We start from the raw sequence: 14,674 nt of genomic DNA, 5'->3' as shown, positions 1-14,674 counted from the left end.
AAAATAAGTGTAACGCGCTCGAATCACCCCAAAACCATCCCCACCCCACCACATCCCACTCTGTGGAGAAATTGTCTTCCATGAAGCTGGTCCCTGGTGCCCAAAAGGTTGGGGACCGCTTCCCTGGAGCCTAGATTTCCCATCTCCTGGCCCATGCCCTGCCTGTGACCACACATAGGAACTTAGCCACCAGCTAATCTATGAATGGGGACATACCTTCTTCCACAGAAACTGGTACGATGCAAGGCCTGTGCTGATGCTGGCTTGCTTGATGAGAGCTTTCTGAGAAGATGTCTGAACTTCTACGGCCTTCTCATTCAGCTGCTGCTCCGCCTCCTGGACCCTGCCTACCCGGAGTGAGTTGCTCTGTCTTCCTCCCCCAGGCTGTGTTGTCTTTATTGCTCTACAGAGCCGACACCCAAAACCAAGACCTGGGATAATGTAATCAGGAATGCATTTCCAGATTGTGCTTAGATAGACTATGAAATTAGTAATGTTAATAGCTGTTTTCTCTGAAAATAGTTATAGTAGTGAAGGACTGTCAACACTTCTTAGGTTAATTTTGAGAGTGCTTTTTGAAAATTGGCTGTAAAAAAAAAAAAAAGAAAATTGGCTGTAAAATCTTTGATAAAAAAGGAAGTCTATGAATTGGAAGTGAAAAGTTGGGATTAACAGGATATCGGGTACCCCCGAGCACTGGGTCCATCCAGATCCCTAGTCAATTCCGAGAATGAACCGAGAACATCGTGGATCTCTTTATCATCACCTGGACAGCTCCTCCAGACAGCCATTTTTGTTTGCTTTGTTACAATTTTATGGTTATTATGAAATCTCCAGATCATCAATGTTGGGGAGGTTGGCCAAAGCCCACTGCAGGAGTGGAAAATAGTATTTAAAGTAAAAATGTCCCTGATGGTAAGAATTGGAATTCTAAACCAGTTCTGCCAGTCCTTAGAATCTGTATTCGTTATTGTTTAGTCTATTAAGTCGTGTCCAACTCTTTTGTGACTCCATGGACTGTAGTGCACCAGGCTCCTCTGTCCATGGGATTTCTCAGACAAGAATACTGGAGTGGGTTGCCATTTCCTTCTCAGGGGATCTTCCCGAACCAGGGATCGAACCCAGGTCTCCTGAACTTGCAGATGGGTTCTTTACCACTGAGCCATCAGGGAAGCCTCAAAGTCTATATAGGTATAGATTATGGCATTGATTACAATCATTCACATAAGGAATTGTGGAAGAGAAAGAAGAATATATGAAGCAGATGCCTTCCAAAGAATCAAAAGTTGCATTTTGCCTCTAAATGCGAAAACATTTATGTGCAGTGTTAAAGATGAAATTCAAACATATAAAAGCAAAAAAATAAATGTGTAGCTGTATTGTCTTAAACAGTTCAAGCTGCATAAAATGACCAAACATGACAGTTTTGTTTCCTTCACGTTTTATTTATTGCATTAATCTTAACAGGAAACCAAGAAAAGGAACAGCATTCACGTCCACCTTAGCACATCCCCATCTTCATGATTCCCTGTTCATTTCTGGTTGCAGTTTCTTTGCCTGTGCACTCTTTACTTAGTTGTACTATAGAATGAGAGCTTTTCCCGAGTGAACCACTTATTGTAATGGTAGTGTTCTAATCCTCATCGTTTGATGTGTCACGATTTCACTTTGTAACCTGTACTTTTCTCTCTCTGACAGTGTAACACTGCCTTTAAATTCAGATGTCCCCAAGGTATTTGCAGCATTGCCTGAGTTTTATGTAGAAGATGTTGCTGAATTTTTATTTTTTATTGTACAGTAAGTCCCATTCACATATTATATATTTCTAATATGTATTTATATTTAATGTACACATTGTATTACAAACCTCCATTTGATGCCACTGAATGCTGCCCAGAGACTGGAAAAATAAATCCAGCTGTGGCACCAAGCCAATTCCAATAATATCTCAAGACAGAAGCAGGATTAACAATGCTAGTAATAATATACTCTGTGAAAATTGAGTTCAATTTTTAATAACTGAGTATGCGTTTCTGAGAAACAGAAGGAGAAAACAGTTTATAAATATCTGAGTGAACATTCAAAGCCAGAAATACCCACATCTGTATTTGGTACCAATATTTTTCTCAACTGTAAAATTAGAGAAAGCTTACAAAGAAATAAGTTGAGTTTATAAGTAATATTTGAAATCTGAAAAAAATGAAAACTCCATCAAAATATTTTTTAAGTCTTTTTGGTTGTGAAGATCTTTTGTAAAATTATGATTTAATTGTAGCTTCAGTTTATTTTCCAAGACGTAAATTAATGTAACATGCTGTGGCCAATAGACACGGTGGGTTTGAAATCTTACCCAGTTATAATGTGAATAGTCACCTTAAAATCATCACGTTAAAGGGAATTCAGCAACCTGGTTCCTCGACCTGTTCGTCCCCTTCCTCGCCCAGTCAGCAGCATCCACCCACGTGAGCCTCTCGAAGCTTCACTACCTGTCCTTCTCGCCTCTCTTCAGATACTCTCCTCAGGTGCTTTACGAGCCCTGCACTCAGGATATTGTGATGTTCCTTGTCGTGATGTTATGTAACCAGAACTACATCCGAAATCCGTATCTGGTGGCCAAACTGGTAGAAGTCATGTTCATGACCAACCCTGCTGTTCAGCCAAGGACCCAGAAGTTTTTTGAAATGATCGAGAACCATCCCCTCTCCACCAAGTTGTTGGTCCCTTCCCTGATGAAGTTTTATACAGGTAATGTTCCTGGTGTGTACAGGTGGGCAGGATTGTCTAAAACCAGCAGGTGAAGTTGTTCTAAACCTGCCACCTAATCTCCTAGTGTCCACGTAGAAGTATCACCCACTAATCCACCGCCAGCAGTACAAAAACTGTTGGTTATTTTCCGCTCGAGTTGTGGAAGCTCTACACTGACCACTCTCTTTAATACATACTAGTCACTGATAATTCAGTGGAATCTATAAAAAGGTAGAGGGGTTACATTGAGACCAAATTGATGTTTTCATCTGAAATTACCTGGTTCATTTTATATTTGACTGCGCTAGGTCTTCATTGCTGCACATGGGCTTTCTCTGATCGCAGCAAGTGGGGGACTGCGGTGCTCAGGCTTCTCATTACAGCGGCTTCCCTTGTTGTGGAGGGGCTGGGGCACATGGACTTCAGTAGTTTCAAACTCATGTTCCCTGCATTGGTGGTGAATTCCTAACCACTTGCAGGGGAGCCCCACCTGGTTCATTTTAGCTTCTTAACTTACAACATTAGTTTTGCAAACACAGAGTTTCAAAACTGTGGGTGAAACAGGGAGCTGGTTAAAAATGCTTATTCTTGGGACCTCCCCCCACCACCCCCCGAAACCACCGGAATTAGGATCTCCGGTCACTAATTCTGTACATTTATTGAACGTCTACTTTTTGCCAGGCACTGTCCTAGGTGCTGGGTGACACGGGTGAACAAGATTGAGAACATATCAGACGCTCTGCAAGGAGGTCTTCCTCTTCTGGTTGAACTGTATTCTGAGTTTCCATTCATAATCTGGCTTTTCAACTGCAGGTGTATTTTCATAAAGCCAGTTGGTTACCTGTGGGCCGCATTCTCCTGTTCTCTACCAAAGGCACATGATTGTACCAATGGGACAGTTTTTCTCCAGTTGTATATTTCTCAGGAAAAGAAGTGTGCTGTCTGCCTTCTTACCTTCTGTTGAACCTAGCACGCTCTGGGCACTCATTTAGCAGAATATGCTCGCCTTGCTCTTGAAAGAAACCCCAGCCTCCATGAGCACAGTCCCTTGCTGTTCACAGAGGCAGCAGTGGATTGAAGGTTCTTCTGTGTTCAGTGACAGCCATCCCTTCCCAGTTGATCAAGACCTGCTCCTGCTTATTTTGAGATGATGCCCATAATTCTCTCTGCTTCTGAGGCTCAAGAGTCTGTCCGTCTTCTTCTGCTTCGTCACTGTTACCTTGTGTCACCTCTTGGAAATTTCTCTCCTTCCTAATCTACCTGTATCCTCTTAAACCTAAAGAAGTCCACAAGCCCCTTGAAGTTTTGTTAACATGCTCACCTTGGCAACAGCAGAGAGCACTCCTGGGTAAAAGGCCCTTGCTTGGCTCGCCTGTCCTTCTCTTACCTCTTATCCCTGGTAGGAGAGGATGACGGGCCATTCAGGTACAATTGGTGCATCAGCTGTTTACAGAACGGGACCTCATATGGTACCCTGCACGTCAGGCTTCACTGAATTGAAGGTAATCCTAAATTTCTTAAAAAAAAAAAAAATGATGAGGTGTCTCTTTTCACCTATCAAACTTATATTTAAGATGGGAATACCCAGTGTTAAAATGGTTTTAGGAAAATAAACTAATCTGCAAAAGCCTATTTCAGCCCTTCTGTCACTAGTATGGAGAATCAGTGCTGTGAAACTGAGAATGTAGGTTCGTAAAGCCTTTCTGGAAGGCAAATTGGCCATCCACACCAGACACTTTAAATAGTGTTCCTATCTGGGGACTTCCCTGGCAGTCCAGTGGAGAAGATTCTTCACTTCAACTTTGAGCAGCACAGGTTCAATCTCTGGTTGGGGAACTAAGATCCCACATGCTGTGGGGCACAGCCAAGAAATAATAATAATAAGGAACACTGGAGTAACAGATAATCTGTGTTGGAAGCAGCCATTCTCTGTCCCTGGGGCTGGGGGAACCAAGGGAAAAGGCTTGGGGTTATTGGAGTCTGGTTGCTCAAATGATTTCCTAAAGGAAATCAACTCTGAATATTCAGTGGAAGGACTGACGCTAAAGCCGAAGGTCCAATACTTTGGCCACCTGATGGGAAGAGCCGGGCCCTGTTTTGAGAAGGAGGTGGCAGAGGATGAAATGGTTAGATAGCATCACTGATGCAACAGACTTGAATCTGAGCAAACTTTGGGAGACAGTGAAGGACAGGAGAGCCTGGTGTGCTGCAGTTCATGGGGGCACAAAGAGGACTTAGTGACTAAACAAGAACAGCAGCAACAAATAGTGAAAGTATTAAAAAGAAATTCCTGCCAGTTGTAGGTCAGTTAAGTAAATTATCATTTATCCATCCAGTGGGTCCATGTGAGCCATAAAAAACAGTGTTAGTTACATTAAATGGTTAAGTAATAGAAAGTGCCATTAATGGGACAGTTTGTCAACTGTGACCACCTTTTGGTACACAAATATATATTACAGATAAAGGTATGGGAAGATACACACCAAAATGTTAACAGTGAGTTGTTTGTTTTTGAATGGTTAAATTGTAAGTGGTTTTCTTTTTCTTTTTAAAAAGTTATCTAATGTCTTCATTATTCGACAGTAAACTTGTGTTGTCGGTATCGAAAAAACAAAAAAGATTTTAGTTAAATGCATTTTGTACTCAGTTAGTGCCCTGGGCTTGTCACTGTGGCTTTCGGATAAAGGACAGGGCCAGGCCTCCGGCCTGTGAGGCCCAGGGTGGGGCGGGATGGCAGGGGAGCACCATAAAGATTCCAGGAGCGGGAGGATGGGTGGGTCTCCTTTCTCCTTTCTCCCTGGCCGCCAAGCAGCATGCCCTCTGGCCCTGGGCCCCCTCTGTAATCACGGGTAGATGATAAGATGATACCCGTGCTAATAATAACCACTGCTTATTGAATATTTACTGATCCTTTCACTTAATCCCCACAGCAGTCCTCAAGATGGGTGCTATAAATATCTCCCTCTTACAAATGAGGAAACTAAAGCTTAGAAGGGTCTAGAAGCTCACTGAAGGTCAGCAGCCAGTGAGTGGCAGCGACCTCAGCAGTTGGGCATTAGCACAGGTGCTCCACCTGTTCCCCGGGGCCCGGCGCCTGGGAGCCCACAGCGGGCATGGCAGACACTCCCCCACGTGTCCAGCAAATCCACATTAAGTCCTGCTGGTTTAGGTCCTGGCTCCCGAGCGCGGCCGGCTCTCAGACATGAATTAGAGCTTGATCTCTGAAACATACTCCCCTTTTACACCCCAGAGAGGGTCTAGCTTAGATAGTGCTTAAGGTCAAATGTTTGTTCCAGAAATAAAACTGAGTTTCAGAATGTGTGTGTGTGCTCAGCCGTGTCCAACTCTTTGCAGCCCCCATGGACTGAAGCCCGCCAGACTCCTCTGTCCATGGGATTTTCTACGCGAGACCACTGGAGTGAGTTGCCGTTTTCTACTCCAGGGGATCTTCCCGACCCAGGGATCAAATCCATATCTCCTACATTGCAGGCAGGTTCTCTACCACTGAGCCACCAGGGAAACCCAAGTTTTGAAAAAAAGAGTATTTTATTTGTACTAGAACAAAGGTGATACTTAAGGACTAGCACTCAAAACGTGGCTACTCAGAAGCAGGAGGAACACTGATAACCAAGACAGCTTCAAGACCATTCCCTTTCCCAAGCTGATCTGAGTCAGCAAAGACAGTGTTAGCCCAAGTAGACTTAATCACTAGCTCAGCAAATACGCATCGGAGAAGGCGATGGCACCCCACTCCAGTACTCTTGCCTGGGAAACACCATGGACGGAGGAGCCTGGTAGGCTGTAGTCCATGGGGTCGCGAAGAGTCAGACATGACTGAGCGACTTCACTTTCACTTTTTACTTTCATGCATTGGAGAAGGAAATGGCAACCCACTCCAGTGTTCTTGCTTGGAGAATCCCAGGGACTGGGGAGCCTGGTGGGCTGTCATCTATGGGGTTGCACAGAGAAGTACTTAGCAGCAAATACGCATGGAGCTCCTACTACACATCAACTCCGGTGTTGCCACTTGGGCCTAGCAGTGCAAACGCCAAAACCCCTGTCACTGCCAGTTAGGCATTCTGGCGTGAAAACAGATGTGGAACCAATAAATAAGATACTTACAGAGAGTGGGTGTGAGAGGAGGGCCTGGTGCTACTTTTTTTTGGTACTGCACCACTTGGCATGTGGGATCTTAGTCCCCCGACCAGGGATTGAACCCGCAGCTTCTGCAATGGAAGCGTAAAGTTTTAACCGCTGGACCGCCAGGGAAGTGTCGCCAGCCTGGTGTTACTTTTAAGAAGCACAGTCAGGTCTCCAAGGAGATGACTTTGGAGTGATGTTGAAAACAAGACTAAAGAGGGAGCCCTGAGAAGATGTCAGCCACAGTGTGGCAGGCAGTGAGAACAGCACATGGAAAGGCCCTGAGGGCCCCGGGCAGCTTATTGAATCAAGAAGACTTGTGAACAGGAAGCAGGGATCTAGATCTCTGCAGGCCTTCTAGAAATAGGACGTGGAACAGACAAAAAAGGAGAAATACCATATGATATTCCTTATATGTGAAATATAAAAAGAAATGATACAAATGAACTTACAAAACAGAAGCAGACTCACATACTTAGAAAAAACTTACGGTTGCCAGTGGGGGAAGGACAAGGGGAAGAGATAGTTTGGGAGTTTGGGATGGACTTGTACACACTGCTGTATTTAAATTGGGTAACCAGCAAGGTCCTACTGTATAGCATAGGGAACTCTGCTCATTGTTATGTGGCAACCTGGATGGGAGGGGAGTTTGGGGGAGAGTAGACACATACATATGTAGGGCTGAGTCCCTTTGCTGTACATGTGAAACTGTCACAGTATTGTTAGTTGGTTATATTCCAATACTTTGGCCACCTGATGTGAAGAACTAACTCATTGGAAAAGTCCCTGAAGCTGGGGAAAATTGAGGGCAAATGGAGAAGGGGGTGACAGGATGAGATGATTGGCGGCATCACTGGCTCAACAGACATGAGTTTAAGCAAACTCCAAGAGATAGTGAAGGTCAGGAAAGCCTGAAAAAAAAAAAAAAGGAAAGCCTGGCATGCTTCAGTCCCTGAGGTCACAAAGAGTCGGACCCGACTTTGCTACTGAACAGCAACAATACAAAATAAAAGGTTTAAAGTTTGGGGAAAAAAGAACTAGGACTTGGGGATTGGACTGATGCAATTTTGAGGGAACATTAGCAATGAACTTTTTTTAATGTTGGGAGAGATGTATGAGTCCTAAGTTCACAGTCATTACTTAGTCTCTGCTGTGTTCAGGATACAGGACAGGTGTTCTGGGCCATTTCGAGCGTAGACGAGGCTCTGTGTCAGCCCCCTTTGTGTTTCTCCCATAGACTCTGCTGAGTCAGCCCTCCTCCATACTGCAGTTCACACTTCTATACAGTTAATAAGACAGTGCTTAGTTCAGCTTAAAGAAAGGTGCTTTTAGATCTTCATACTAAGGTACTATCCTTTTATCTTTAAGTAACTTTTTTTGTTTTTTAAGTCCCTCTTAAGTGTTCATTGGGAAATACAGAAGATAACAAAAAGAAAATAAAGCTCGTTGATAATGTCTGCACTCAGAATCTCTGTTAACATTTTGCTCTGTATCTTTCCAGTCAGCTTGTATCTCGCATGTGCGAGCGTGTGTATTTGTTAATATGATTGGACTCAAACTGTATATTTTCTTTGGTAGCCTGTGGTTTTATTTGTGTGTGCATGTGCGTGTGCTCAGTCGTGTCTGACTCTTTTTGATCCCATGGACTGTGGTGATGGAATTTTCTAGGCAAGAAGACTGAAATGGGTTGCCATGCCCTTCTCCAGGGGATCTTCCCGACCCAGGAATTAAACTCGTGTCTGCTGAGTTGACAGACAGATTTATATCACAAATACCTTTTTGCGTTCTCTCTTGGGCATTGGATTATTTGTATTTTCTTCCGTATAAATAGTGCTTTAATGAATATCCTTGGAGATCAGTCTTTGAACATGTTGTGTTTTTATTCCCACCCGGGTTTGTAGTGTCTTGCATCTTTTCCTTAAGTCCATTGTCTTTACCTGACAGTTTTCCCTCTTTTTAAAATTTGTCATGAGTTCAGGAATTTCTCATGCTTAAGCTATTTGTCTTTTTATAAGAAGTTTGATCTTTGTTCCATTTTAAAAGCTACGTGGATTATGATAACTGGTAAATGAATGATGAGTATATAGAGATTTACTGTGCTTTTCTCTAGTTTAGTACACGTTTTAAAATATCAGTTATACAAAAATAGTTAAAGTGATAGTCACATTCAATAGATATGTTGCCCTTAATAAAATTTAACCCAGTTTTTTTTCCCGCTCAGGGCAGTGTTGTGGAGTTTCTATAAACTAGTAACAGTTGGGAGAGGTATGGTAATTCAGCTCTGGTCACTGGAGATGCTAGCCCAGTGATGCCCATCGATTTTCCCAGACCAGTTCATTTTGTTACCATGTCATTGCCCTCCTTCACTGTGAAGGTCTGTCTTCAAAACCACTTGTAATTTCTCTTCTGCCTTATGTATGAGATAGAGACAAAATTGTATCACATCTCTGATTTTGCAGATTCATATTACTTACTAATGTTAGAGCAGCAATAGCTGCTTTTAGAAAGGTAAGAAAGTCCATATCCTTCAGTCCCTTGTCTTTCTTCTTCAGACGTTGAGCACACCGGCGCCACCAGTGAGTTCTACGACAAGTTCACCATTCGCTATCATATTAGCACCATTTTTAAAAGCCTTTGGCAAAACATAGCTCACCACGGCACCTTTATGGAGGAGTTCAAGTGAGTATTGGGCCCCTAATGTCACCACTTGGTTCTTGCAAATCAGAGGGAGAACAGCCACTTAAAAGCTTTGCCAGCTGGTTCTTGTTGACTGTTTGGTTAGTCTCCTCTGAGTTTTCCAGATGGTCCTGCTAAATGTGAGCAGGATTATCAAAATCTCTGCCTGCCAGACTTTGCTGAATTTTAGATTTGTCAAGATACTTTGGGCATAGTATACATGGAGACAGAATCTATTCTGAGATGAAGTGTTGTGTTTTTTGGTGTTTCTTGATTATAGTATTACATGAATTTGCAAAATGGCTGAAATGGGATCTTCTAGCACTCTGAATATGTTGAAATCAAGCTTTAGAAGCATTAGGAGGACTTCAGATTCAAAAGCAGCTAGTGTGAAGGCTGTCATTTGAAATGATGTTCTTTGTAGGGAGGGCCTAGACCTTGATGAAGTTTGTCTCATTACCAACCTGAAGTTTCAGTGACTGCTTAAATCTGGACATTAGTAATGCCATCTAAGTTACTTTAAGGTGCAGCAGTGGAGATACAGACACAAAGAGCAGACTTGTGGATACAGTTGGGGAAGGAGAGGGTGGGACAAGTTGAGAGAGCAGCATTGAAACATATCCACCGCCACATGTAGAATAGATAGGCAGCGGGAATTTGCTGTGTGACGCAGTAAGCTCACATCTTTGACACAGGGAGCTCAAACCTGGTGCTCTGTGACAAACTCGGGGGAGGGGGATGAGTGGGAGGCGGGAGGGAGGTTCAAGAGGGAGGGCACATGTGTCTACCTGTGACTGATTCATGCTGCTGTATGGCAGAAACCAACACAACATTGTAAAGCAATTATCCTCCCAATTAAAAAGAAAATTTTTAAGTAAACGTGCTTTAAAAATAAAAGTAGATGAAAATGTTGATCTCTTGAATTAGTCTTAAGAAGAAATTTTATCCCATCTACTCTGATATTTGCAACCCATATTCAATCCTTGATCAAGCCTAGCTGTCACTTGTTGACTGAATTACCATCCAACAGTGGAAGTATGGGCAGTGGAGTAGCCATTTCTTTGATAGCTTCCCACAAAGTAAACCCTTTAGGTTAGTTCTTTCTTTCCATGAGCTGCTCTTGTTTTCAGAAGTATATACCAACAAAAGTTTGCAGTGAGCTTAGGAGACCAGGCATGCCTACAGCTCGATCTGCATAGTGCTGATTAGGAGTGTCCATTCTGAATTTCCAGTCTCCTGATATCCAGGCCTCTGCCTTTGTTAACAGGTACTTGTCTTCCCAAGGCAAGGCCCTGCTGCCTTTGATTTCTCAGCAATAGATCCTGAAGAGTAGTTCCTCTTTTCTCTCCTAATCTGACAGGTCCAGAATCTAATAGGTGGACCAAGCCATCTCAGCTCACCAGGTAGTCTGTCCATTATAATAGGATTTACAGGACAGTTCCGAAGTTTGAAACTTCTGTTTCTATAAAGAACGTTAATATCGTACTTTAACTGTATTACAGCTTCCAATTTTTCTTAAGTGTGTCTTTCTTTATAAAAAAGATTGTGTCATTAGTTCTCTTATCTTTTATATGTGGGTATTTGTGCTTTCCTTATATCTTGGTGAGCTTAAGCATATTTTTTCTAGCCTGGAAGAGTGTTTTCTCTACTTAAAATTATTTAGGGAATGAGCCAGGGTAGTGCTGGTAACCCACTCTCTGGAGCTGGGGGTGCTGGAAGTCAGCACTTGCTGGTTTTCAGGGTGTAAGTACTTCCACTGATGCCAGAGTTGAAGCTGCCAAGGGAATTTGCTCACAGAATTCTAGAATGTTATTAGCAATGACTCTGAGGAACCATGCCAGGTGGCTCCAGCACATCACTGGAATGAGCTTATCACAATTAATATAAAAGAATCACATAATCCAAGGGGAGATGTGGGGGTCCCAGCATTGAGTTGTGTCAAGGCTGGTGGCTCTGCGGGGCACTGTGGGTAGCACTTGGGTCGAGGCCATTTTTCTCTGAGACCTGCCGCCACATTTGCTGCCAGTAAACGTGTGACTGTGTTGCGTGTAATTGCTTTTCAGTTCTGGGAAGCAGTTTGTCCGCTATATAAACATGCTGATAAACGACACGACGTTCTTGCTCGATGAGAGTCTGGAGTCTCTGAAGCGGATCCACGAAGTGCAGGAGGAGATGAAGAACAAAGAACAGTGGGACCAGCTGCCCCGGGTGAGGACACAGTGCAGGGGCCCAGGCGGAGCCCTGCGCCGACGGCTGCCTCCACGGGTCTCAAGGCTTAGATGTGACCGGCTGGCCAGCGCTTGCTGTCTCCCTCCTGTGGGCTTTTGGGAAATTCCAGCGTGGGTTTTGAGTGGGAGAGACCTTAAGACATGACTTAAAGCCAGACAATGAGCCGAGAAGTCTTTCAGAATGTGTCCTGGAAACTTCCTCTGCCTTTTTAACTGTAAGGGCTTTCTAGGGAGAAGAGCTTTTATTGTTTGAATATGTTGATGAATATTTAGGAAAGTAACTAGGGAATAAATCTCTAGAATTCTGTCTTGCTAGAAAAGAATTTGATTTGATCATCTGTAGACAACTGTGTGAACAACCCTGAAGGACTCTGATATAGTGTTTTTCCTTTCAATAGATCTTGCTTTTTTTATGTTCAGTTATAAATAGAAAAGAGGCTTGTCTTGCCAGGTTCCATGAGAAATGCTGCTGTGCTGGCGGCCGCCTACTGCCGTCTCCTGACATTGACTGCAGTCGTTTAGGTGGTTCCCTGGTCAGTTACAGCTTTTGCCTTTGACAGCTATTGGTTGCCTCATATATTGGCTAGTTCTGCTCCTGGTCTTGTTAGATTCAAAATCAGAACTGCTTTCCAGAAAGCAGGGAGGGCTACTTTTTCTTGACTATAAGTAGCATGCTCAAAATGAAAAAGTTACTGAGTTTCTAAAGTCGTAGAGTCAAAACTGTCTTGTGGTGGTTGTCCAGTCACTCTATCATTTCCGACTCCGCATCCCTGTGACTGTAGTCCACCATGCTCCTCTGTCCTCAAACGTCCAGTGTTGAAGCACATTGAGGAAGGTTTTCATTCTAAGTATTCTCACAGCTTTGATAAGAATTCTACATCTTACTCTAGCCAAAGTGCTTCAACTACAGACTTCACCCTTTGGGGGGTTTCACCTAGAGTCCATGATTTCTGGATTTGTCAGGAGTCCATGCCAACATGCTCCCAAGCCCCTCTAATTGTATGTGTGAGATAATGCAGTGGTTGTTGTCTTTTTCCACCCTCTAGATACACTTTGTCCTTCTCATCACTCATATTCATTTTTAAACACACCTTAAACTGTCTTGCTCCGGGGCCTCCCAAACCCTCCTCCTCTGCTCTCTGTTTCACACAGGCTGCAGTCAGCCCTGCGCCTGAGCCTCCACAGCCCCAGGTGGCCTTAAGCCATCCTCCGAGGCTTACCAGTCCTTCAACTCCATCTGGCCCGGTCCCCCAGCCCTTGCAGAATGTGTCAGGGAGACCGATGAGCTGTAGTTGAAAGAGCCCCAGCTTTGGAATCCAGGGGACCTGGGTTTGACAACTGGCACTGCCACTCATTGAGTTCATCATCTCTGTTTCCTGGCCCGTAAGTCAGAGGTAGTGCCTTCCTTGAGGAAAACTGTGAGGAGAGATGGTGGATGGTGAGGAATGAGTTCAGGACCAGCCTGAAGAACGTGTTCAGGATGTACAGCTCCTGTGGTTTTATTTGCCTTGAGACACTCCTGTCTAAAATGCTGTACTTTCTGCTGTTAGGTATTAAACTCTTACCCATCCTTTGAAGGAGGTCTTGTCCAAATACTCCCTCATAGTTGGCTCCCCATTAGGGGAGCTGCAATGTCTCACCTTTCTCTCCGCTCCTGTGATGCCCGCTTGATGTCGCTCATGATGCCAGTGCGGGACCAGCTTATGCTGTCCATGTTGGGATGTGGCTCTGCAGCACGTTGTCTTGTCCAGGGCCAGTGCTTATCATAAGAGCTTTTGTTTATGAGGCGACTGAGCACATACTATTGATTTTTCTTCTGTGTTAATGGATGGGGAAAGGGCATAAATAAATCCCTGACGAATGCTATTTCAGAAATCAGTTCTACTTGGCTTTGAAAGCACTTCCTGCCTCCCCTCTCCCTGCCTGCTCCTTCCCAGTGCTCAGACCTCAGTTGTCTTCTCTTCTCTTTCCACACACGACTTTCCCTAAGTCGTGTGTTCCTTGGTGAGGGTGCTTGTTGGAGTTTTGACCTAAGAGTAATTCTTTGTCAGGAGAGACTGTCCCAGATGCTGCAGAGCGTCTCCAGCTCGTGCCCATTTAATGCTGGTGATGTGTCCCTCCTACTTCCAGTTATCAGGCAACCAGAAGTACTCCCACACAGTACCTGATGCCCCTAGTTGAAAACCGCTGCAGGCCGACCTCATCTGTTCCAAGGCTTTAACTGTCTGTATTCTAAAGACTCCAAAATGTGCCTCCCAAGCTCGGCTCACTCTTGATTCAGGCTTATGTAAGTTGATTCAGGCTTATGTAACCAGCTGTTGACTTGCCTCTGCCCAGGGTTCTAATAGGATATCCACTTGTGTCCAGAAGTTGTTTTCCGGATCTCCTCTGCCCTGTCTCAGAAAATGAGGACTGCATTCTACTCAGTGCTCTGGGCCAGCACCTGTGGAGTCTTCCTTGCTTCCTCTCGCTATCTCAGCAAATGCCCCCAGGCGCTCTCTCAAAATACATTCATTGTCCGACCTCTCTGCTCTACCTCTAGACCACTACCGTCTCTTACCTGGAGAAGACTCCCCTGTGGTCTCTCGGTCTTCACCCTTGCCAGTGTACACTCCAGAAGGATGGTGGTAAAATCTCAGTTGGCTTCATTTTTTTTTTTCCTTCAGCCGTGCCTCGTGGCATGTGTAAATCTTAGTTCCCCGACCAGGAATCAAACCTGTGCCTCCTGGATTGTAAGTGCAGAGTCTCCACCACTGCACCACCAGGGAAGTCCTCTGTCAACTTCTCATCGCCACTCTGCTCAGAGCCCTTTCAGGCTTCCCGAATTCTCCCTGAGCATGCACTATCGGCCCTGCCCTTCTCCCTTCACTCCTTTTCCCAGGCTA

The 14,674-nt window shown here is 44.3% G+C and overlaps 1 protein-coding gene across 2 annotated transcripts in view; it reads left to right on the top strand.

Annotated features, from left to right (window-relative positions):
* UBE4B (ubiquitination factor E4B) overlaps positions 1 to 14,674 on the top strand; it is a 122,069-nt gene that overhangs the window by 94,223 nt on the left and 13,172 nt on the right. For both annotated transcript variants that reach the window (XM_061382780.1, XM_061382779.1), the window contains 5 exons: positions 229 to 356; positions 1,699 to 1,797; positions 2,510 to 2,745; positions 9,438 to 9,564; positions 11,625 to 11,769. In XM_061382780.1, the coding sequence (XP_061238764.1) occupies positions 229 to 356; positions 1,699 to 1,797; positions 2,510 to 2,745; positions 9,438 to 9,564; positions 11,625 to 11,769 (735 nt within the window). The remainder of the gene's footprint in view (positions 1 to 228; positions 357 to 1,698; positions 1,798 to 2,509; positions 2,746 to 9,437; positions 9,565 to 11,624; positions 11,770 to 14,674) is intronic.

The sequence above is a fragment of the Bos javanicus genome, chromosome 16 (assembly GCF_032452875.1).
Source record: "Bos javanicus breed banteng chromosome 16, ARS-OSU_banteng_1.0, whole genome shotgun sequence".
Classification (NCBI taxonomy): Eukaryota; Metazoa; Chordata; class Mammalia; order Artiodactyla; family Bovidae; genus Bos; species Bos javanicus.
This window is presented reverse-complemented; position numbering and strand designations above follow the sequence as displayed.